The following is a 23,789-nucleotide window of genomic DNA, read 5'->3' on the forward strand; positions in this document are numbered from 1 at the left end:
CAGCCATGGGGTCTGGGATGGACCCGCCCTGAGGACTGGCTGGCACCTTCAGGAGACCCTTAATGCAAGCCGGGGCTCCTTCCCGGAAGTCGGTTACAAGACCGGAGGGGAGGCACTTCCGGCCGCTGCCGCCAGCTTTCACCGGAGTGTCCGCCCAGTCCAGCCTAACCTCACGTCCTTCTGGTTTGGGATAATGGAGCAAAACTAAAAGGACAGGAGATGCAGCTCAGACCTGAGCAGGCAGCAGGCTGCTTCCAGTTAGCTCACAAGTATTATAAGATTGGATTTCTAGAGTAAAAACAAACAAACAAACATGCTCTCAGGCAAGCGTTGGCTTGGAGGGGTCAGTTCCTCATCCACAACCATAATGTAAATACAAACCGAAAGAAACGAAAAGAAGGGCAACGAAAAATGCCCTGGCCACCCCTCCCCACCCCATTCTTTAAATAATAGAAACAGTGACCACAGTACAAAGATGGAAACAAGTTGCACCTCCCCCCAAATATCTGCCTCCACATGCGCCCGGGCAGGCTGGGGTGGGGTTTCACAGCACAGGTGGCCGCAGAGGGGCCTGGCCGGAGGGTGGGGGGTGGGCGGGCGAGGCAGGGACCCCGGAGGAGACTTAGCGGCTCCCCGTGCTGTTCACACGTCCGCATCCCACCTCCGTGTGATGGATGCTAGCGTTCTGTGTGTGCACAGAAATATAAAAGACAGCAGTCCAAATAGTGTTTATTTCGCTTCACGTCCGCCCCCCTCTCTCTGGCACTTTCTCCCTTTGGCAGGGTGGGGCTGGCTCGCTACCTATCCAAGGGCTGGGGGCGCGGGCAGGTAGGGGGACCAGGGACAGAGGAAGGCAGTGAGAGCTGGACAACAGTCGCAAGATGTACCTCAGCCCACCACCGTCGCGGAGCATGGTGCCCACCGAGGCTGGCAGCCCTGCCCAGCACGCTTTCCACATCTTACAGGGGATGAGAGAGCAGGGAGGGTCCGCGGGGGCGACGACGCGCAGCCTCACGCGGGAGGTGAACGACCGGGGTGGAGGGATGGGGGGGGTAGGGCAGGGGGCGCTTGGCGGCATTGCAAGCTCAGAATCACAAGCTCGGCCGTTTGCGAGGGACGGAGCGCCGCTGTCCCCAGGCTCGGGGCGATGCCGTCGGGACCACTGGCCGGCGGGGTGACAGAGCCGGGGGCTGGGCGGCCATGTGCCACGCGACCCGCTCACAGACGGTCCATCCGGAAGGTGTCCTCGGTGGCCGGGTCGGCCAGGACCATATCTGGGTCATTGAGCATGTGCAGTCCATCCAGGGTCAGGGGATCAATCTTGAGTTCGTCCAGGGGGAACTGGTTGTCAGAGTCGAAGCTGACATCACCGACCCCGGCCAGCGTGCTGGTCAGTTCTTTAGAGAGGCTGGGAGGGGACTCTCCTGTCACTGGGGTAGGGGGTACACACAAAAGGCTCAGCTTCACCCTGGCCCCCGGCACCCCCACTCTGCACCTCCACGGCCCCTGTCGATGCTCAGGCTGCACCTGGAAGCTCACCTGAGTGGTCTGTGCTGCTAAGGACATTTGCACTGTCTGGGGATATTTTTAGTCGTCACTACTGGAGGGAATGCTACTGGTGTCCTAGTGGAGGCTGGGGATGCGGTGACGCTGCTCAGCACCCCACAGTACACAGGGTGGTGCCAGCCCACATGTCAGGGTGCCAAGGCCAGGACGCCCTGGGATGAGGTTTGTGACACAAACCAGCGTGACCTGAAGGGAGCAGGGGGCCTCTCTGACTCTGCCAGGCAGTCTGCCCTGTGTGCATCAGGGGACTTGGCTGTGGGCCAGAGGGAAGGCCAGGTTTCTCCGCAGAGACCCAGCTTCAAACCTGGGCTCTTGTGAGATCATGGACCTCCGTTTCCCACTCTGGGAAATGGACACGCAAGTTCTAGTCTTTCTGGGCTACTGGACAATCACAGAGGCCTGATCCTTCTCATACAACCTCCAAGGCCAAGGCTTCTGCACTCAAGAGTATCTCCTGCAGACTCTGGGTCCAGGCAGGTGGCCCTGAGTCTAGTCCAGGCTGTGGGGGCTCTGGAGAGAGAACCCTCCCATTCTAGAGATGCTGGCGGGACTGCAGAAAGGGTCTCATCCTCAACCCCACGTCATCCCTGGCTTATGAGGAAACTGCTTCTTCTTTGATAATACCTAGAACCTCCAGAGGCATGACAAAGGGTGGGGAGAGAAGACTGGAAGGTCTGAGCATGGCTGGGTGGAGATGTGTGTGTGCGCGCGCGCGCGCGCACGCGTGTACCCAGGCAGTGTATGTGTGTGTGTGCCCAAGTACTGTGTGTGTGTGTATATGCGTGCGTGTGCCCGGGCACTGTGTGTGCGTGTGCCCGGGCACTGTGTGTGTGTGTGCCCGGGCACTGTGTGTGTGTGCACGCATGTGTGTGCCTGGGCACTGTGTGTGTGTGCACGCATGTGTGTGCCCAGGCACTGTGTATGCACGCGTGTGTGCCCGGGCACTGTGTGTGTGTGTGCACGCATGTGTGCCCGGGCACTGTGTGTGTGCGTGCCTGGGCACTGTGCTAAAGCTGCTTGGGGATGCCCAACACGGTATGTGTGAGCTCTTATGTGTGTGTGGCTGCAGAGGACAAATCCCACCGGGCATGTTCAGCTACTGGGGCACACACGCTTGGGCACGGGGTGAAGGGCGGGATGAGTGAGTGGCCCTGTCCCACCCCTGCTCTGTGTCCTGTCCACTGGGCCGAGTCCGGGCCTCAGTATGTGTGCCCCTGGCCTGCACCCCGTAAGCCCAGCAGAGTCAAGGGGGGGTTCTGGCCTCCGCGGGTCTGCACCGAGGCAGGGGCTCCATCTCCCCCTAGGCTCCCACGGGGACACTGGCATCAGGGCCTGCCGGAAGACGCCCTGACGGGTGGCCTCACCTGTGAGGATGATGTTGGGGATGCTGCTGTGGCTGGGGTAGCCGAGCTGCTGCGTGTCCGGCAGGCTCCCGCGGCTGCCTGTCAGGCCCATCATGGCCGCCTGGGAGTAGTTCAGCGTCGAACCTGGGCTGTACAGGCTGCTGGAGCTGATGGCGTTCTCCATCATGTTGAACTGCTCCAACTGGAGAGCAAGCACAGGGGTGTGAGCCAGCTCCCCCAACGCTGGCCGGCCAGCCTGTGGCTGTCCGGCCCACCCGCCCCACAGGACGCCCAGCACACCCATGCTGGGGGCTGCCAAGCACGAGTCGCCCTGCCTTCGGGTCTCCCCGTCTCTGAACCTGCCTGGGCTGGCCGGCACACGGCCCCGTCCGAGCGTGTGGAGATGGATGAATGGATGGATGGTTGAAATGAGTGAACAGCTCCGGGCAGCAGTCCACCCTTCCCATGCGCACACCCCCTCCACCCCGGGGTCCACGCAAAGCCAGTGCAACCTCCCGGCAAACCCACGTGCACGGCCCACACCAGGGCACCGCTGTCAGAGCCACTGCCCATCCCTGCCAGCGTCCGCCGCCTGCCCTTCCTCCCCCTCTGTGGGTGGCCTCGCTTTTCGGGAAGGGTGCAGACACAGGGGGGCCAGGCCAAGCCACCCCCTCCAGGGCCGGGGCCACCACAGCCCGGGGAGCGGGCCAAGGAGTGGGCGGGGTCTGGCGAGCGTCTGCGGTGGGCGCCCGCTCACCTGGTGGGACAAAGCATTGGCCTGCCTGGCCGCCATCTGCTGCTCATAGAATGAGTCCCCAAACACGCCGCCCAGGGTGGAAGAGTGCTGCAGACGAAAGAGAGGCCCGCTGTCGTCAGGGCTCCCAAACCAGGCAGCGGGGTGAGGCCGCCGGGGGTGGGGGCGGGTGCGCCCGCGGGCGGGCTGCACCCAGGCCCGTCCTCCAGGGCCTCACCGCCGGCCTGGGTTGGGAGAAAGGGGAGGCCTTCGGAACTTCCTGGAAGATGCTCGGAATGTGAGAAGCTGACCCTGTCCATCTCAGGGCCTCTGGGAAAGCCCATGCCCCCTGTGATGGAGGGGTGCACGCCTAACCTCAGGACGATTGTTCCTTTCCACCACCTGATCCCGGGGGGCCTTTGCACCCCAACTTCCCTCAAAGTCCCATCCCATCTCCTCTCTGTGAGCCCATTTTCATCAGATGGAAGCCAAGGGGCCACAGGACCCAGGAACCCCTTGTGACAGGCCAGAGGAAAATGTGTGATTGGGGCAGGGCGGGAGGGTCTCTGGATTTCCAGGACGCCATGAGTACCTTGTCAGACAAGGGAGACACGGGACAGAAGGCAGGCCACACATGCGGGCAGGAAGGCTTCACAGAGCAGGACGAGACAGGTACACAGAAGGCCCTGCCCCCTGGCCCCCACGGCTGAAAGGGCAGAAAGCCCCACTCCTGTTTGCCCAGTGCCAGCTGGGGCAGAGGGATGGGGCTGCTGGGAAAGCAGCAGGGAGCGCCTGCCCGCTCCTGAGATGCCGCCAGCGAGGTGGCAGGAGGGAGTCTGCAGGGACGTAGAGGGGAGCAGAGGCGGAGTGCTGTGAGTGGCCAGCTCACAGCACAGGCACCAGACCTGGGGAAGCAAGCCCCCAGCCCAGCACGCGTCCAGGTCAGAGTCTTCACACACCGCAGACCCTGGACCTCCTCCCTCGGAGTGCCCTGTTCTAGAAAGGTCCCCATGCTCTCCGACAACTACCAAAGCGTGACTCTCAGGCCTCCACTGCAAAGGAGAACCGGTCAGAAAGCCAGCAGCCGCTCCGAGTGTCTAGTCGGCTGGACACAGAAAAGGGACAGCCAGCCACGCGGAAGGCGGGGCGGCTCCTGGGGATGGGCACGCCACTAAAACACCCCAGAAGAGGTAAAAGCGCTAACGGACTGAGGAGGGAGAAAAGCTAACGTGGCGAGAGGCCGCCTCTGCCCTAAAAATCGCCGGCTTCAGGTTTGGAAAAGGGGGCGGTGAGGCTGCTGGAGGCGGCAGGTGACCACCTCGGCTGAGGTCGGGGGCACGCCTCTCCGGGGCACCTGACCCTGCGGCCCAGTCCTTGGCCTCAGAGAGCCCCAGCGCACACGCAGGAGACTCCAGCTTCTCTTGTAAAGCTGCCATGAGGGTCTGCCAGAAAGGTCTGCTCAGAAGGAACCAGAGAGGGAATGGAATGGGCCCAGTCCCAGCTGCCTCAGGTTCCAGCAGCAGCTAGACAGGGAAGACATCGACGCGAGGGCAGGCGTGGCAAGCTGGCTGCCTCGTGCCGCCAGGGGAGATGCTGGCTGGGCTGGGAAGGCGGGGGCTGACCCGGGCCCAGGGGGCTGATGAACGCCTCCTCTGAGATCCAGCTTCAATGGGAAACCCCGTCTGCCTTCTGCCACGGTTTGCCCCCAAGCAAAGCTCCTGAACGGGGCTGAAGGGCCTCCCAGGGCCATCTTCACATCTGAGCGAGCAGCCTTCCTCCCCTGCCGGCGCACAATGGATGAACAGACAAACGGACACACAGACACGGGCGTGATGAGACAGCAACTTGCCCTCTGCTCAGGACGGACCACTCTGGTCCAGGCGAACCTCTCCCAAGAGAGATCTGTTCCACTGTAACCGTCCTGTGCCGCCTCATGCATGAGCAGGGCCGCTACTCAGAGACCAGCCCAGGCAGGCTGCCCGTCACGGCTTCTCCTCCCTGGAGCAGCGTCTCCCGTTCCCACAGCCCTCCAGCATCACGTGACAAGACCAGCCGCAAGCGCGCAGAGCCCACAGGATGGATGGGGAGCGCGCGGACACCAGGCTGGCCCTCGGCGCGCCCTGAGCTCACTGCGCCTTTCCCGTCTTCTGCAGAGCCAGGGGAAGAGTCCCAGCCCCTGGCTGCCGTGGGTGGTGGAGCGAGAGGCCCTCTTGTGTCAGTGAGCCTCGAGAACAGCCTCAGGTCCCCCCAGGGGGAAGGCCACTGTCCTGACACACAGGGCCTGGCTCGGGGCGTGCTGAGAGCCTGGCAGACAGGGAGAGCGGGCACGCCCCCCGGCCCTGCCTGAAGGAACAACTCCTTCTGCTCTGCCCGGGAGGGACTTGGGCGCTGCAGGGACTCCTGAAGTCTCTCGACTTGGTGACATTTTGGGGATGGGGTGGCCGGGTCCTGGGGAGGCTTCACTGCTATGGCAAGAAGCTTTGGTCCCAGATGTCAGCTTTTCGGGAACCCCTTACCTGATGGCGGGTTCTGGACAGAATGCAGCCCAAAGGGGAGCAGCACCAAGGGGGATTCTGAGGAATGTGTGTGTGTGCGCGTGTGCGTGTGCGTGTGTCACAGATCATTGGGGAACCTGCGTGTGCATGTGACTGGGGACCTGTGTTGTGTGGGTGTGTGTGTCAGGGATTGGGGACCTGTGTGTGTGCCAGGGATCAGAGTCCTCTGTGTGTGTGCATGTGTGAGATTGGGGACCTGTGCTCTGCGTATGTCAGGGAACCTGTGTATGTGTCAGGGAACCTGTGCTGTGTGTGTGTGTGAGGGAACGTGTGTGTGAGTGTGTCAGAGACTGGGGACCTGTGTTGTGTGTCTGTCAGGAAACCTGTGTGTGTGTGTGTGTGTGTGTGTGTGAGGGATCAGGAACCTGTGCTGTGTGTGTCAGGGAACCTGTGTGTGTGTGAGACTGGGGACCTGTATTTGTGTGCCAGGGAACCCTGTGTGTATGTCAGGGATCAGGGACCTGTGTGTCTATGTGTGTGTCAGGGATTGGGAACCTGTGTGTGTGTGCGTGTGTGTGTCAGCGATCGGGAACCTGTGCTGTGTGTCTGTGTGTCAGGGAACCTCTGTGTGTGTGCGTGTCAGGGATCAGGAACCTGTGTGTGTGTGAGACTGGGGACCTGTATTTGTGTGCCAGGGAACCTGTGTGTGTGTCAGGGATCGGGGACCTGTGTGTGTATGTGTCAGGAAACCTGTGCTGTGTGTGTGTGTCAGGGAACCTGTGTGTGTGTGCGTGTGTGTCAGGGATTGGGAAGCTGTGCTGTGTCAGGGAACCTCTGTGTGTGTGTGCGTGTCAGGGAATCCCTGTGTGCGTGCGTGTGTGTGTCAAGGAACCTGTGTGTGTGTGTGTGTGTGTGTGTGAGGGAACCCGTGTGCATGCGTGTGTATGTCAGGGAACCTCTGTGTGAGTCAGGGATCAGGAACCTGTGCTGTGTGTGTCAGGGAACCTGTGTGTGTGTGAGACTGGGGACCTGTATTTGTGTGCCAGGGAACCCTGTGTGTATGTCAGGGATCGGGGACCTGTGTGTCTATGTGTGTGTCAGGGATCGGGAACCTGTGCTGTGTGCGTCTGTGTGTGTGTGTGTCAGGGAACCTCTGTGTATATGCATGTGTGTGTCACAGATCAGGAACCTGTGCTGTGTGGGTATGTATGTTTGTGTGTGTGTGTCAGGGAACCTCTGTATGTGTGCGTGAGTGTGTCAGGGATCGGGAACCTGTGCTGTGTGTGTGCGTGTGTGTGTCAGCGATCGGGAACCTGTGCTGTGTGTGTGCGTGTGTCAGCGATCGGGAACCTGTGCTGTGTGCGTGTGTGTGTCAGCGATCGGGAACCTGTGCTCTGTGTGTGTGTGTGTGTGTGTGAGCGATCGGGAACCTGTGCTGTGTGTGTGCGTGTGTCAGCGATCGGGAACCTGTGCTGTGTGTGTGTGTGTCAGGGGCTAGGGTCCCCTGCGCTGACTTGTATGAAGGGAACCTGATCTGACGGACACGTCTAGCCCTGCCTGCTGTCAAGGGTGAGCCTCGGGCTCCTCATTCATGTGAAGAGGACAAGGATCTTGGATGGGCCGCCAGGCCACTCAGAGAAGCTTCCCAGGCTGGAGGCCTAGAGGTGAGAGAGACACCTTCACAAGGGGTGGAGGGCACTGAGAAGCAGAGCCCCCGCACAGGCTGGCTGTCACTCAGCTGTTCCCCAAAGTGCGGGGAGCACTCCCCCACCTGCAGAAGCCTGGAAGCAGGAGGTCTCGGGGGCAGACATGGGCAGGGACGGAGCACAGGCTGCTGGAAGCCTGCTCCGAGCCGCACGCTGGGGTGAAGCTGGCACCAGCGTCACTGACGTGAATGGGGAGCCCGCCACCCAGAGTGGGGCCTAGGCACAGACTCCAGAGGTGCTGTGGGAACGTGACAGCTCTGGGGGGAGGGTGCCTTCTCCTTGGCCACTGCGTAGGATGGCTGCGCCTCACCGGTCCCCACCCCGATGGAGTGAACAAGATGGGGTGGAGTGAGACAGGAGGCACAGATGCTGGACAGGTGCACAGGGGCCACGCTGGGGGCGCCAGCCAGGCTGGAGTTGGGGGGGGAGGAAGGGGCGGCGTCCCTTACTTGCGGGGAGCTCCCAGGGGAGAAGCCTTGATTGGAGACGGGCGAGGTGGGAGACTGGTTGGCTGGGGAGCCGGCACTAGTGCGGTACTGCTGCAGAGCCGGTGCCTACGACGACAGACAGGTCAGGACGCTCGCAGGGCCCCGGGCCTGGCCTCCCGGGCCTGGCTGCCCCTGGCCCAGTGCCTGGCGAGGCCCCCACCCCTCAGGCAAGCAGAATACCGGGCATCTGTAGGAGGGCACCTGAGCCCTGGGCCGGAAAAGGGCCGGGCCTCGAAACCCAAGTCTGGGAGGGGTAGGAGCACACGGTCAGAGTCCAGAACCCAGCCTCTCAGAGTTGCCTTGGGGGCTATGGAAGGGCAGAGGGGTCGGCCTCTACTCAGCAGGTTTAGAGCACTCACACGAAGGCACACCAGTACCCATACACACATGCACACAGCTGTGCACACACCCACACACACACTCGGGCAGGGAAGGCCCCAGGCAAGTGAGACGCCTCGCGCGACGGCAGGATTGGGTGCAGAGGAGGGGTCCTGGTGCCCGGCGGCCACTATCACCCAAGTTGCTTGGGACCGGTCCTCTGGGTAATGCACAGACTTCTAAAGGGCAGTCACGTCTTCACTTGAATGACAAAGGGTCTTGGCATCTCACCAGACCCCTAGGGGCCAAGACCCGCTAGGCCAGGACCTGAATCTAGTCTCTGCTCGGGTCCCACTCAGGGCAGCCCTGCTGTGTGCAAGCTGCTTGACCTCTCTGAGCCTGCCATTTAATGAGACCCAGCTGGCCGGCTCAGGGCCCCCTAAGTACTGGTTCTCCTTCATTTCTTCAGCGGCCCGAGAAGTTTGGAATAGGGGTTGAGCCCAGATAGGGCAGGGGGCTCACGCAGCAGGGTTTGAGTGTCCAAGACACAGCATGGTCACTTGGCAGTGACCAGCTCAGGTCTTCTTGGGGTTGGGAAGATGAAAATGATCAGAGGGACATTCTCCTCACTTGAGCAGGTGTGTGGAAGCTCACAGAGGCTGCCCCTGGAGCCTGAGCCCCGAGCATGCCAGCTCCCGTGGGGGTGGTGGGTGGATTACCCCACCACAGGGTCCTAATTCAAGAGCTTGGCTTGGATACCCCATGCCTCCACTGTCCCTCCAGCTCCACCACAAGGTTCTGCCACTGCAGGGTGTCATGGGACGGGGTGCCCCAGGCAGCTCCACCATCAGAGCCACCCCCGTAACTGCTGTGTCTCTGCCAAAGGCAAGGTTTGGGTGCAGTCCCATCCTGGGGACCCCTGAGGTCTACCCTCTGAGGGATCAGAACGGCTTGGAGGTGTGAGCCTCCCCCTGTTCGGGGACCTGCCGGCCCTGTCCGGCCCAGGAGGCTTGTTCTTTACAGAACACACAGTGTTCTGATGACATGTACCCTGGGGCTGCTGGCCATGGGCCAAGTGAGCAGGGAGGGTTGGCTGGGCCCCCAGCATGCGTCCGTTTCTCTGAATGTGGCCAAAGGTAGCTGTCACCACTCCCTTCCCACCAGGGCAACCTAAATAAAAGTCTGAACAGACAAGAAGGTTTGCAGGTGCTGTCAAACCACCCCCAAAGCTAGCATTTGTTACCCTGCGCCTGATCCCAGGCAAGGGGGTCCCACGGGCTGAGCTGCAGGCCCTGGGCCCAGGACACCGTGCTGTAAGAACCGCAGAATTGGTTTCACCCCTTCTATTCCTCCCAGGTCATCTCTACCACTCTGGCTCCTGAAGTCCATTCCCCAGCCCCTGCAAGCTGTGTGCGCCCTGCCTCTGAGGAAGCCTTGGGTGGGAAGGGCTGAGGGGGGCATCCAGGCCCATGGGAGAGGGACACAGGGTGGCCCATGCCACGTGAAGTTTGGGGTACCTGACCCTGCTCATGAATCAGTTTCCCCACCTCTGTGAGGAGGACAAACTTGGCTTGAGGACTTCAGGCAGAATTCCCCATTGAGCCCCTGGCCGCAGACAGCGTGTGCCTCTGCTCCGACCCCTGGCCAAGCTGGCCTCAAAACAGAGCCTTGAGGTGGCTGCAGATAAAGCCAGGAGCCTTGATGCCCCCCCAGCCCCCAGGTTCCTCCTGCACAAGCCCCCCCGCCCCAAGCCAGGCCCCTTCCCGCCTTACCGAGGCAATGTCGATCCCCATCGGTGACTGGCCCGCGTTCTCTGGGGGGGACTGGGGGAGAGAGGACGGTACCGTGACCGCGAGTGGGGGCAGCTGGGGCCCCCGTGTCAGGCTGGCACTCGGCATCAGGGAGCCGCCCTGGGGGAGGCCGACAGGCACCTGTGGGGGCTGTGGGGGCGGCTGCTGCTGGGAGGCTGGCGGCGGGGGCGGCGGGGGCTGAGGCTGGGGTGGCGGCGGCTGCTGAGAGCCCGCCTGGGTGAAGAACGCGTAGGGCAGCTGCTGCTCCAGAGACAGGGCGTCCATGGCCACGGCCTGGAGGGAGAGGAGGGCGTCAGGCAGGAGGCACGCTCAGAGGTGGGGCCCCCACGGCCCGGTGCGCGTGGCGGTGAAGTGATGGACAGACCAAAGGGTGTCCCGACTCTGGACTGGGGCAGCAAAGGCTGAGCGGGCAGGCCTCCCCCAAGGGCCACGGAGGATGGGGCTGCAGCTCGGTGGGCCTGCCCCCAGCGAGGTTTTCTCCCCACATGCCAATAGGGGGCACCAGTTTCCATATCTGCAGACAGAATCCTCTCCTCCTCTGGCCCTTTGAGCTGGAGCTTCCCTGCTGTAGGCAGGCAGGCATGGGGCTTACACTGGGGAGCTCAGTGGGGAGCCAGCACCTGGCCCCTGTGGAGTCCTGTAAGGGGAAGGAACCCCCTCTAGCCATCTGCAGCCAAGGGGAGGCTGGTGAGGAAGGCGCTGGCGCGGTCACTGGGCAAGACCAGCTCTGGGCTCTCTTAAGAGTTGGAAAGAGGAAAACAACCAGAGGGAAGTCTTTAACACTCATCCACCCACACGGGCAGCTCCCCAGGCAGCCAAGGGCTCCTGCCTTCTGAGGGAGAGTGGAAGTGTCCGGGGCTACAGGATATAAACGCTAAGCGGAAAGCCTGGACTCCCACTAGCCGGTAGGCAGTTTGTGAACAGAGGAGTTTTCGAAAGAAGGCAGGCCTCAGGGGTGGGGCGCAGCGGGGAAGGGAGATGAGGCTGGGGTCCCCCAGATGGAGAGACAGAAGACGGTGCCATGAGGAACCATCCCCAGCTCTGGCTCCTGATCTGAACAAGAACTGGATAAGAGGTTCTTAACCTGGTGGGAGAACAGGGCCCAGGCCAGGCATGGGAAGATGTATTAACAGAAGAACTATTGTTAAATTTCATCTTAGGTGGACAAGACCATCAAGGTCATGTTAAAAAAAACACACACACACAAAACATTATCTATTAGGGACTATAAAACAGTCAACATGGAGAAATTCCTCAGAACACACAAACTACCAAAATGGACCCAAGAATCTGGAAAAGGAACTCTGAGTAGATTGGTATCAAGGGAGAAGTCAGATCAGGCACCACAAACTTTCTAATGCAGATCCGTCAAGACTGAGGCACCTACACTGAATTCTACCAAACATTCCAAGAAGTAACATCGATGCTTCTTGAACTCTTCAAAGAAACAGAAGAGGAGAGAATACTTCCTAATGTTTCCAGGAGCCTGGGCTAAGTAAAAAAGATAAGATTCCAACTGCAGAAATAAGAAAAGAAAGGGGGGATGTAACTTGACAGAAATTAAAAGGATTATGAAAGAGTGGGCTTCCCTGATAGCTCAGTTGGTAAAGAATCCAACTGCAATGCAGGAGACTCTGGTTCGATTCCTGCAACGGGAAGATCAGCTGGCAAAGGGATAGGCCACCCACTCCAGTATTCTGGCCTGGAGAATTCCAGTCGCATGGGGTCGCAGAGTCAGACACGACTGAGCGACTTTCACTGCCTACCAACGGGCTTCCCAAGTGGTGCTAGTAAGTAAAGAATCCGCCTGCCACTGCAGGAGACTCAAGAGATAAGGGTTCAATCCCTGGGTCAGGAAGGGAAATGGCACCCCACTCTAGTATTTTTCATTGAAGAATCCCACAGACAGAGGAGCCTGGTGGGCTGCAGTCCATGGGGTTGCAAAGAGTCGGACAGGAATGGGTGACTTAACCCACAGACACTGCCTATGAACAGCGACGTGCCGGCATGGGGGACAACCTTGATGAAACGGACCAATTCCTAGACACAATCTACCCAAGAAGCAGGTGAAGGAAACCTGGTAAAGAAAAAAAAGACTCTCTAAATATAACATTTTGAGAGTTGGGACATACCAACGAGCTCCTAAAGAGACTACCATACTAAAGAGTGGCCAGTCACACAGGCACAATCTATCAGCCGAGATGAACCCAGGGGACTCCAGGCCACTTGATTTCTGCATTCCCCATGTCTTCGAAAATTAGACCACAAAAGAGCAAAAAAAAAAAAAAAAAAGGAAGATTTTTAGAATTCTGCTCCCTGAGAGGAGCATTAGGCCTCCCAGAGAGGCACAGTCGGGCCCCACCTCCCCTGCCCCACTGAGCCCTCGCACCTGAGTAATGGGTGACAACGGGGACAGGGTGGGCGACACCTGCTGGGCCTGCTGCCGCCTCGCCTCTGTGCTCAGCGACAGTGGGCTGACCCCGGCCGGCCGGTGCTGCGGTGAGGAGCCAGGCGTGCTCAGCCCTGAAAGGGAGGGAGGGTGGGTGTGACGCCAGCCACTGGGATGCGGGCAGGAGGCACTCACACACGAAGGGTCACTGCTGAGGACAGCCCATTCATTCAGACAGGTACCAGCAAGCACATCCTGATCGCCAAACCCGGGGTGCCCCCTCTGAGGCCCTGATGCCCTGACCTGAGGCTCCCCCAGCGCGGCAACGGCTCCCACCTCCAGTGCTGGCCAGCACGCTCCCCAGTGATCCTGCCATCCCCCCAGGAGGGGCGTGTCCCATAGGCCCAGCCAATCAGCACTTCCCCCGCTCTGGGCTACCACATGATTGGCTCCTGGATGGACACATGACCAGGCGGGCCAAATGAGATCCTGCCCAGGGGCTTTTGATGAAATTCCAGGAAGGGAGGTTGAGTTGTGTGAGGGGTAACCACAAGGGAGCTGAGGGGCAGAAATAGCACCTGAGCCCCAGAGGCAGCCATGCTGGCACTTCCTGGTTTCAGGAGACAATGAATCCCCTCCCTTTTCTTTTTGCCTAAAATAGCTTGCGTTTGATTAGCTCCAAAACCAAGCCGGTCTTGCCTGATGCTGCATTTTCTTCCTGAACCTCATCGTTCTCCTCATCCTCAACCCTCCCCAGGACTGCTCCTTCGGATAGCTCTCCTCTTGGCCTCTCCCCGCAGAGGGCACATCCACAACCTTCTTCCCCGCCTCCCACGCACTTGCCACACTGCAGCACCAACCCCACTACAGTGACCTCACTAGAATAACTCAGTTACTTTTATCTTGTTTCCCACTGGAGCGCTCCAGGTCGCCCCTTCCTTCCCCCACTCTGGCGCCCTCCCCCAGCAAGCTGATCCCTGGATGTGTCTGCTGGGAAGGAGCCAAGCGAGGTCAGGTTCAGTGTGGCAGCAGCTGGGGCCTGCTGGCTGGTCTTGGGGTACAGGGCCAGGAAAGCACAGGCCCCCTGACGCTGGGAGCAGGAGGGGTGCCCTGGGGGCCTGGCCTGATGCCCCCAGACTCAGTTTCCTTGTCCCTTCCAGTTCACCGTGAGGCCCCAGTGAGGCGCTGAGCAGGCTTGGAAGACAGTCTGGCTTGCAGTCAAGGCCAGGTGAAGTTGCCTGACTCACCAGGGGAGCTGGGCCCAGCCCGTGGAGGGCACCAGATCAACTTTATTCCAGCCGATGAGGTGGCAGGTTCAAGGGTGGATGAGGGTACAGCCCGCACACACTCCGGAAGGGAGATGACAGGCAGCCTTCCCTCCAGCCCAAGGCAGCTGTTCGCTGGGGCCGTGTCATCAGTGCAGGGCGAGTCCAGTCATGCCTGCACTTCCCTCTCAGATGCCCTGGCGGCTCCACTCAACTGGACACCGAGGTGGGCGGCAGGGGCTGACACTGCAGCAAAGCCCCCGGGGGCCAGTTTCCACACAGACCCTGGGCCCAGAATCAGGCTGCTGCCAACACAGCAAGGTCAAGGGAGCCGTGCACAAAGGCCCAGGCGGGTGGCGTCTGGAAGACGCCCGCTGAGGGCGCCCTGGAGTCAGGACCCTGTGCTGCCCCCTTGTCTTCTCCAAGCATCCAGCACTCCACTCGTCCAGCAGGCCAAGGGACGCTTGCTGCCCTCAGCAGGAGCAGATGTCGGGAACTGATACGCACGAGAGGCAGATGCCAGGGGTGAGTAGGCTGGAGGGATGACAGGGCCAGCAGAGGCCTGCCGCCAACCAGAGAGCCTGAGTCCCTCTGAGGTGCAGGACCTTGGCCCACCACACTGGGCCTGATTCTTCCAGTGAGGCCCGAAATCCAGGTCTTTACATGCATGTTTGAATGTCCATTCAAAGCATCACACACACAGTCGGAAGCCAGCCAAAACACACTGGGCGGTTAGGCTGCCCGCCTCTAATGTCTGTGCTGAACACAAGGGAGGTTTTTAATCCTCTGCCTGACTGCAGTGAGCTCCGGGCCTCACAGGAGGGCAGGCACCACCCCCGAGACACCGGCTGGGCCTAGGGGAGCCTTGCTGCCGAATTCCTTCAGACAACCTGGATCACCTTTGGGAAAAGAAGTGGGGCCAGCTGGCAGGGAGGCCAAGCGTGGGCAGGGAGAGCTGCCAGGGGAGGGCAGGCTAGGTGGCGGGAGCCTGGCTTGGAGGCATGCAAGCCCTCTGTGCGGGGCTGGCTGGCCCCAGAGGTGTGCTGCGAGGGAGGACCCCAGCCTGCCCACCTCCCACGCCCGGGAAACGACTTTAGCAAACGTGGAAGGAGAGAGAGGGGCCTTCTTCTTCCTCCCTGTCCTGACTGCAGGGTGGGCCGGACAGGCAGGGGGAGGGGGCGGGCTCCACGTGTGCCAGGGGCCGGGTGGTGGCTCTGCTTGATGTAAAACGCGCCGGAAAACGAGGCCTTGGCCAGGCAAGCTGCCGTGGAGTGGCAGGTTCGCAAACAACCGAACACATGTCAGACATTACTGGGCCGATGCGCCGAGCCAGGCAGGCTGGGGTGTGGGCCCCGCTCGGGGTCTGCACTCAGTCCTGCATCTGTGGTTTTCACATGTGTTGTGTTTTCCTGTGCTTGTTTAGACTCGGCTCCGGCTGGAAGTGCGTGGCTCCTAGGCGAGCTCTGGGGCTGCGAGTGGGGGCAGGGCTGCCAAGGACCCTCGGGCAGAGGGGGTGGTGCTCTGGAGGCTGCTGCAAGGCATGAGGAGAAAAACAGGGGCCAGGAAACAGTGTCCCGGCATGGGGGGCCCTCCCTAGCAGCCCCAGAGGCGACCTCCAATTTCTCGCCTCGCACAGGCATGTGGGCACTGCCCACCCACTGGTCTCTTGGAGGGCCCAGGATCTTGGGGTCCCCTGAAACTACTTGTTTTGTGTTCCGGGCCTTCCCTGGAAGAGGGGGACAGGGGCATGGCCAGGGCAAGTGTCTTCTGCCTGATGGCTGAGCCAGCTTTTCGCTTGAACACCTAGGGAGCGTGTACCGCCCTCAACAACTCTCACCTGCCCCCAGCCCTGTCCGCATCAAACCCAGTAATGACTCCAGGTTCCTTGCTCTCCTTCATTCCCAACTCCACCTGGTTGCAAGGCTGGCCCACTTCACCCCGAAACCTCTCTGCACAGCTGCCCACGGGGCCCCGCCCTGGCCCAGGGGCTGCCGCCCATTCTTTACAGTCGGCTTCCCCAGAGGAATTGCGGCCAATGTGAATCTGAGTGTGTGATTCTCAGAAAATCCTGTGTGGCACCGCCCAGCAGGGGGGAGCGCGGGGTGGAGGTGCAATGGGTCTGTGGACCAGGTGAGCGTGGGGCCCAGGCTGTGGCTCTGGGGCTGAAGGAGGGCATGATGAGGTGGTGCTTATCAACCACTGAGTCCCAACACACGTGGGGACACGTGTGAGTCCCCATGGCCCCTCTTGCCTGTCCCGCCACCAGGCTGCTGGGGGACTGCCCCTTCTCCCTGTATGCAAACCCACACCCCCACAGTCAGCATGGGTACAGGGGTCACAGCAAGGACGTGTGAGATCAAGGCCCAGCCCAGGGGATGATGAGAGCAAAGCAGTGACTTGACAGCAGCTGGGTGAGTGCAGAAAAGCCACTCGCTGTGAGAAGGGGCAGGTCATGGGCAGGGGGTCAGGAAGCCTGCAGAAGGGAGAGCGGGTGTCTGAGCAGGGGATGGGGGGAGGAGCTGGAGGAGGGGGGTCTGGGAGGGAGGGGCAGCATGTGCCAGGGTGCCCTGTGTAAGCTCACTGGCTGGAGAGGAGTCGGGGTGGGGAGCAGGATTAGGGGGCTCCCAGGGGCCTGAAGCTTTCTCTAGGAGGAAACTGGAGACCTGTGCAAGGGCCTGACCAAAAGAGAGTCATGAGCTGATGGCCATTCTGGGTGGGGGAGGGGTGGGGGACCCAGCACGTGGGGGCCACAGAGGGGAGTCTGGGGTCCTAAGTCACAGGGGGACAGTGCCACTGGAAGTCCTCAGGAGAGACAGGGCCAGGGTGGCACTGGGGGTTTCTGGGACACTGGGACCGTGAAATATCCTCAGGGATGGATGGCTGCGCAGTGTGGAGAGGTGGCCGGGCTGGAGTGCCCTAAGCTGGCAGTCACAGCGGGGCACGGGGAGCGGGGAGGGAGGTGAGAAGGGGGAGGGAGGCGGTCGGGGCAGGGCGAAGAACGAATCAGGCCTGTCCCTCGATGAGGGGGGCACATGGGGAAAGCCTGGCCCACTCCAACTCCCTGAAGCCCCCAATACGCCCTAAGAACCGTGGTCCAATCCCTGGGGGCATGTGCCTTCCCCACCCCGGGCCTCTGCCCTGATGCCCTTCCCCTTGGGTTGGCCTGGCAGCCCCAAATCCCCACGGTGGACTCTGCCCTCGACCCCCATGAGCTGGCTCAGCCCTCACTCACACACACATCCGCGCGCGCGCCATCCTCACTGGAGGGGCAGCCCGGTCGGGCAGGGGCGCCCGCCGCCCGGCCAGCTTACCCTGGCCGGCAGCACCGATCCCCAGGTGCGTCAGGTTGGCTGCCAGGTTGCCGGTGCTGCTGGAGCTGCTCAGCGCGGGGAAGGTGGGCTCCTCGGGGTCCAGCGGGGTCGGGAGGGGGGAGGGGAAGTGGATGTTGGTCAGGTCAGGCAGGGAGCCCCCCGTGTTGTGGGTGGCGGGGATCAGGGCTGTAGTGTTTTCCTGGTCGGCGGATGGAAAGATGCTGGGGGGGAAAGGCCAGACAGAGGGGAGGTGAGCTCTCAGGACGGCAGCTGGCCTGTTCTCCCCCAGAAGCTGTGGTGGGGGCAGGAGAAGGCTGGTTACGAAAAAAAAAATCAGCAGGTGCAAAATGACACCCCACAATGAGGTGCTGCTCTGCTGGAGAAACAGCTACCAGCACCTCCAGTGGAAACTGAGGAAGAGGCTGGTGGCTCGGGACTGGGGGGAAGGGCTTCCCACTGACCAGAAAGGGGTGTGTCTGAAGTGCAAGGGTGCTGGGGCTAGGGAAGGGGCTCTGTCATCTGAGGCAGGCAGGGGCAGGGTTGTCCCCCAGCTTGGGGCTTGCTGGGTGGCTGCCAGCAGCACAGAGCCCTTCTTATCAGGAGGTATGGCCTCATGAGGGGATGGGAAGACCTGGGGTTGTCCAAGCAGCCCTTGGTGGCCTTGGGCACACAGGGTGGGCCCTGCTGAGACTTACTTGATTCCAGGAACCTCGCAGGACTTGGGCCTGGGCCCCGTCTGAAAGAGAAGACAGCAGAGCCTGAGCCGGCTTCCTCACATGCACTGCGCCCCCTCACAGTATGGCTGACCTCCCTACAAGGGCTAAGAAGTACTCCACAAGAATTGAGTTTACTGGGACTTCCCTAGTGGTCTGGTGGCTAACAATCCAGCGGCAATGCAGGGAACACAGGTTCGAACCCTGGCCTGGAAATTCAGATCCTACATGCCATGCGGCAACTAAGCCCATGAGCCCTGGAGCCTGTGCCGCGCAACAAGAGAAGCTATTGCCGTGAGAAGCCTGCATGCAGCGACAAAGACCCAGCGCAGCCAAAATTCAACAGATTAATTTAAAAAAAGAAGAAAGTTTAGTCTCAGATAAAGAGTATATGGCCCCAAAGGACAGGAGGAGGGGCTGCCCCAGACATACCCAGGGGCAAACCAAGAACTGTGTGGAGATGGCTTTCCTACAGCCCCCTTCCTGCTTCACTCTACCTGGTAAAATGGGCATGGACCGGGGTGGTGTGGTCCCGTCAGAGCAGGCACTGGGGAAGCAAAGGAATCCTGCCCACTCTTCACATCCGAATCCCCTGGGGCAGTACCATGGGTGTTGGCAGCCAGCGGGGGGGCAGGACCACTGAAAACCCACCCAGGTGCCTGGAGGCTAACACCTTATGTCACTTCTGAATCAAGGCAGGAGGGGCTCTGGTGGCAGAGGCTCCCGCTGCTCAGAGTCCCTCTGTCCATGGCAAGGAAGGACATCACAGGGAGAAGCCTCAGGAGGCTCAAACCGGATGCCACAAATAACACGGAAGATGCTGACCACGCCCCCTGCTGACCTGCCTTCCAATGGCATGGGGGCCTGAGCTGTGATTCCCAAGGGGACCCTGCTGCTGGTGTGCTCCCTGGCCCACGCTGCCTGGGGACGGACACTGTGGCTGCCCTGCAGACCAGCCCCGGGGAGAGGGTCCCGGAGAAGCTCTGCTTCCTCTTCCTCTTCTGTGAACCCAGGACACTATCCAAGAACCAAAGGCTCCAGGCAGGGTCCCTAGACTCTCGTCCAAGGACAAAGAAGGAACTCTCTTCCGTTGGCAGTGGACATGACTGGGCAGAACCTCGCATGCCAGCAGAGGGCTCGGCTGAGTCATGTCCCCTATTCGTCTCTGCCTCTCAGGCCCTCGGGCACACACTCCCGGTATTCTTTAAGGATTATCAGACAAGAACGTGGACACACCGGCAGAGGGCTAGGCCTGCCTTCCATGCGCACAGCCAGTGAGCTGGGGGGTGGGGAGGAGGGAAGGCCCAACTGGCAGTGATTGGGGCACCGGAGGGGTGGCATGTGACCACCCGGTGTCTAGCCCCTGCAGGGAATGCCGGAGGAACGGGTTTCTACTTGGCCATAGGCTCCTTAATTCCGTGAGTAAACACTCGCTTCATTACCAGATTATTTTTTTGCAAAGTGCTTTGACAATGACTTTTTCTAAAGAGTCTTTTCAAACGCATTCCACGGATGTTATGGGATCCTAATGGATTTCTAAACAGTACGAAGAATTCACCCATCACCCCCCGTCCCACCCCCAACGAATCCACAGGAATTCCTTTGCTGACATCGTCACAGATGCATCGTCTGGTTCCACGGCAGTTAAAAAGAGTGCCCCCAGATGCTGGGCGCAACACCCTCCTCTCACTCCCATGCTGCTGGGCTCCTTCCCTCCCCAGTTGAGACACTTGCCATCTTCGCTGGCTTCACAGCAGCAGCACATTTGGGCAGGTGCAGGGACCCCGCTCTCCTTACTGACGCACCTCTCTGCAACTAGACGTTTCAGTTACTTTTTCCTTTGGGTTGTTAGAGTTTCAAAGGTTTTTACCGAGTAAGAAAATCATGTGTTCCTCAGGCAAAACTGGAACATGCGGACCGGGTCAAGAGAGCTGGCCACACCCGCGCGTGCGTCTCCCCAGGGCCTGGTCCAGCACATCCAGGGATCTGTGGGCGTCTCTGTGTGTCTTGTGCCTTTCTAAACAGCTTTATCCTCCTCTTTCTGCACGCCAGTTTTCTCACAAGTCTCTCATGCCTTTAGATCCCAACTCACACACACAGAGCTTTCCACACAAGGGCCTGAGGACAATTTCCTTACAGCTCCCCCACTGGCAGACATTCAGGCTGTTTTCAGTTGATTTCAGAGGCTCTGAACACATGCCTTCATGAGCACAGCGCTGTCTGCTTCATCATCCCCATCATCCCCCTCTGAGTTCCTGAAGGGAATGAGCGATCTGAGTTGCTGCCCCTTTTACTGCAACTTGACCAGCAATAGGTGTCAATTTTTTTTTTTTTCACATTCAAAATCGCCTTAGTGTTAAATGCATTTTTGTTCTATTCAAATTCTTTGAAATCTATTCATGGCACAGATTCTATCTTATCACCAGATCTTTTTGTAGGCTGAAACTGAGAAATTTGTTTCTGGACCTAGAAATAATACAGAAATCTCAATCCAACTGGGAATTCCAAGCAGACTCTGTACTGCAATAAAAGCTCCAATTATTATGCAAATAAACAGAAGTTTATGTTTAAAGAGGACGATAAATGATGATAGTTATCCAATACCATGGGTTAGTAGAATGACCACAGGCTAAGAATTATGTAGTGTAGGTTCTAAACCCTAAGTATCTTCACAAGCTTGCGCACATCACCTAACCTCCCTGGCTTCAATTTCTTTTTTAATTGAGATATAATTGGCATATATTATATTAGTTTTAGGTGTACAATGTAATGATTCTATATTTGTATATACTGCACTGATCACCATAATAAGTCAATAGTTAACGTTCATCAGTACATGTAAAAACAGAGAATGCTTCATGAATCTGCCTGTCATCCCTGAATAGAAGCCATGTTAATCTTCTCTGCATTGTTCCAATTTAATACACGCTATCAAAGTGAACATGGATTTTAATTCCCTACATGGTTTTTCCCAGTGTTAACAGGCCTTCTGTTAGTATTCAAGGCCTAACAGGTTAAAGCTAAATGAGGTTTGGGGAATTCCCTGGCAGTCCAGTGCTTAGGACTTTGTGCTCTCACTGCCAAGGGCCTGGGTTCAATCCTTGGTTGGGGAACTAAGATCTTGCATGCTGGGAAGCAAAAAAACCAAACCAAAACAAAAAAGAATGAGGCTCACATTTCAGGAAAGGAGATGTTCCCCCAACATACTATTTCACCATCTTCACTTGGGTTGTGCTTCTAAAAAGGAATTCTTAAAAGGTCAGGAAGGGAAGCCACTTTCAAAAGCGTTTAGGCTCTTACCTTCTTGGTGTCCCATCCTTGCTTGGAAAGATTCTTGTCTGTCTCTGATGTGGTCTCCTCCATACCCGGGACTGTTAACAGCAAGACTGGGGTGGGGCGGGGTTGGAGGAGAAGCAGAAAAGGGATCTTTGCAGCCTCGCAGTGGTACCAGGTGGTTCCCGACACACAGAGCCCCAACTGTGACATGACTAACTGCCCCCAACAGTAACTTCTGGGGATTGTACTAAAGAACAACAGAGCTTCATTTTTTAAAAGTTAAAAAAAAAAAAAATCAGAGGACCTGTGTTTTAAAAAGAAATGAAACTGAAAGCTCTGGAGCTCAGGGTGTGTGTGCCTGCTGCCCCTCACAGGGTCCACTCAGGCTTCCGAGGCCTCGAGCCGCAGAGGACCGCCGAGCGTGTCTCCCAGGAGTGGCTGTCTTGCCCCATGTGCCCCACCTGCAGCCCTGTGGACACCGGTCTCCTCCTCTGGGCTGTCAGCACCCAGAGGCTGGGCCCCTCGGGGGGTCCTGGCACCGAGCCACGGAGCTCAACAGAGGCTGAAGCCCACGCACCCATGGCAGCTATGGCCCCGTGAATGACCTGCAGTGCTAACCGGTCCCGGGGAAAGGAGCAGAGAAAGGAGCCAGACGGCATCACTCAAGGCCCTGGGACCAGCTGCACCTGAGGCTCCTCTCCTTAACCCTTTCAGGTAAGGTGAGAGCAAACACTTTATGAGATCCAATTTCTTTATGCCTGTTGAAGGCTGCTTTTCACCTGGAATAGCGGGATTAGGAACCTAGCCAGATGGGTTAATTCCTCCTTCTCAAAACCTCGACGAGGGCATGGGAGGTCAACCAGGCTAATCCTACACTCTGTTTCTGCCTGGGCCCCTCCTAGAGGAACGGGAGGGGTGATGTGTTTCCCACCCCTGACCTCAAGGCCAACAGGACTCGGAGTTGCCAGGGGTCACAAAGAGTCCCTGGGAGGGTAAAGTCCACTTGTCCATGCCAAAAGCCCAAGCCTCTGTGGGGACCTCCCTCAGGGTAGACCGTGCTCTCTAAGCTCCCTCCAGCATCAGGAGCAGGAGGGCGTGACAGGCGCACTCTCATCCACCCAGGAGTCTGGAACCCTTGCTTTATTATGGAGACATTCCCTTCCGCGATCTCACTGCTGGTGCCCAATGAGCTGGAAAGCTCATATGAGCAGGGTGCCTGCCAGCCGAAGGGTGAAGTTCTGGTGTCCATCCTCCTCCTATCAGCAAAATCTCCCCGGTATGTTCACATACTCACACAGTGAAATGCTACCAAAAAGGTGGGAAGCGTCTGGACATCAGCGTACATGATTCATTCTCCGGTTTCAGGGTCCTGGAGCAGGTCAGGCCCACATGGGTTTCGAGGGCTGGCCTCGCAGCATCACGCTGCCCTCTCTGGGTGTCACTGCCTCAGCTTTTAAGATGCCGTGGACCTTCCTGGAAGGCCCCAAGGACACTGCCTCCACACCTGGCTCCAAGGAAGGACCAGGGCCTGGGTACAGATCTGCCCCAGCTAGAGGTGTGTGCATGACCAGAGTGCACACCAGCCTCTCCTCCACTCAGTACTTCAGGACGGACCTTAGGGACCAAGCGGGTTCTGAGCATCAGAGCCAGGAAACGATCCAGCGCGAAGCCAGGGATTGAACGGCACCTGAAGATGACCATCTAGCCCCAGCTGTTGGTCATGAGCTGATAAAAGCCCCTTCTGCTTGGGCTTGCTGCTCCCAACATTTGAAAGAATCTGCAAGGACCCCTAGATTGTGAGGTCTTACCCTGAGTCCATCAACAGAAGCCAGTGTGAGTTCATCAGGACTGTTTTCTCTGCCCAGAAGACCCCTACGCATCCCTCAAAATCCAGCTCAAGCAGCGCCATCTCTGTAAGTTTCTCTGAACTCATGTTATACAGCATTGGCTGAGTCTTCCTTCTTAAGTCCGTGACCTCTGAGGGCATAGTGGCCACCTACTGGACTTGCCTGACCCTAGGAAAGGTGCCCGTGGGCTCTGCCGATACCTCTTTTCTGGTGCGCATCCTGGGACCCACCCGTAAAGGGCTCTGGCTGGGTGGGCGTTATTGTGCTCTGGTGCAGGGCGGAGTCAGAATTGGTCCTAGAGAGAGGAGAGAAACAGTGAGACTCAGGCCCAAAGGGGACAAAGGGAGAATCTTGGCTCCACTCCACCTGGGACCCACACGACAGAAGAGGGTGACAGGTGTGGGACATTTTTGTGAGCTGCGACCTGAGCAAAACCCTGAAGAACCACAACAGTGACCATGGTTTTCGCCTGCAAAGCCCCTGCCCGTCCCTGCCCCTCGGATGGGCATCTCAGCTTCAGGCAAAGCG

The 23,789-nt window shown here is 59.0% G+C and overlaps 1 protein-coding gene and 1 non-coding gene across 4 annotated transcripts in view; both read right to left on the reverse strand.

Annotated features, from left to right (window-relative positions):
* Positions 1–334: 334 nt before the first annotated feature.
* Positions 335–23,789, reverse strand: part of CRTC1 (CREB regulated transcription coactivator 1) — an 80,882-nt gene continuing 57,427 nt past the window's right edge. For 2 of the 3 annotated variants that reach the window (XM_052643102.1, XM_052643101.1), the window contains 10 exons: positions 23,462–23,556; positions 21,439–21,524; positions 18,121–18,161; positions 17,426–17,646; positions 12,850–12,983; positions 10,422–10,733; positions 8,293–8,397; positions 3,667–3,753; positions 2,931–3,111; positions 335–1,430 (listed from right to left, as the gene is read on the reverse strand). In XM_052643102.1, coding sequence (XP_052499062.1) covers positions 1,219–1,430; positions 2,931–3,111; positions 3,667–3,753; positions 8,293–8,397; positions 10,422–10,733; positions 12,850–12,983; positions 17,426–17,646; positions 18,121–18,161; positions 21,439–21,524; positions 23,462–23,556 — 1,474 coding nt within the window. In that variant the 3' untranslated portion in view covers positions 335–1,218. The remainder of the gene's footprint in view (positions 1,431–2,930; positions 3,112–3,666; positions 3,754–8,292; positions 8,398–10,421; positions 10,734–12,849; positions 12,984–17,425; positions 17,647–18,120; positions 18,162–21,438; positions 21,525–23,461; positions 23,557–23,789) is intronic. The other variant, XM_052643103.1, reaches the window with a different exon arrangement.
* On the reverse strand, positions 20,979–21,080 carry LOC128051798 (U6 spliceosomal RNA). The gene has a single exon (XR_008199736.1). It is a non-coding gene; the product is annotated as a U6 spliceosomal RNA (small nuclear RNA).

This window comes from Budorcas taxicolor, chromosome 7 (assembly GCF_023091745.1).
Source record: "Budorcas taxicolor isolate Tak-1 chromosome 7, Takin1.1, whole genome shotgun sequence".
In the NCBI taxonomy this organism is placed as follows: domain Eukaryota; kingdom Metazoa; phylum Chordata; class Mammalia; order Artiodactyla; family Bovidae; genus Budorcas; species Budorcas taxicolor.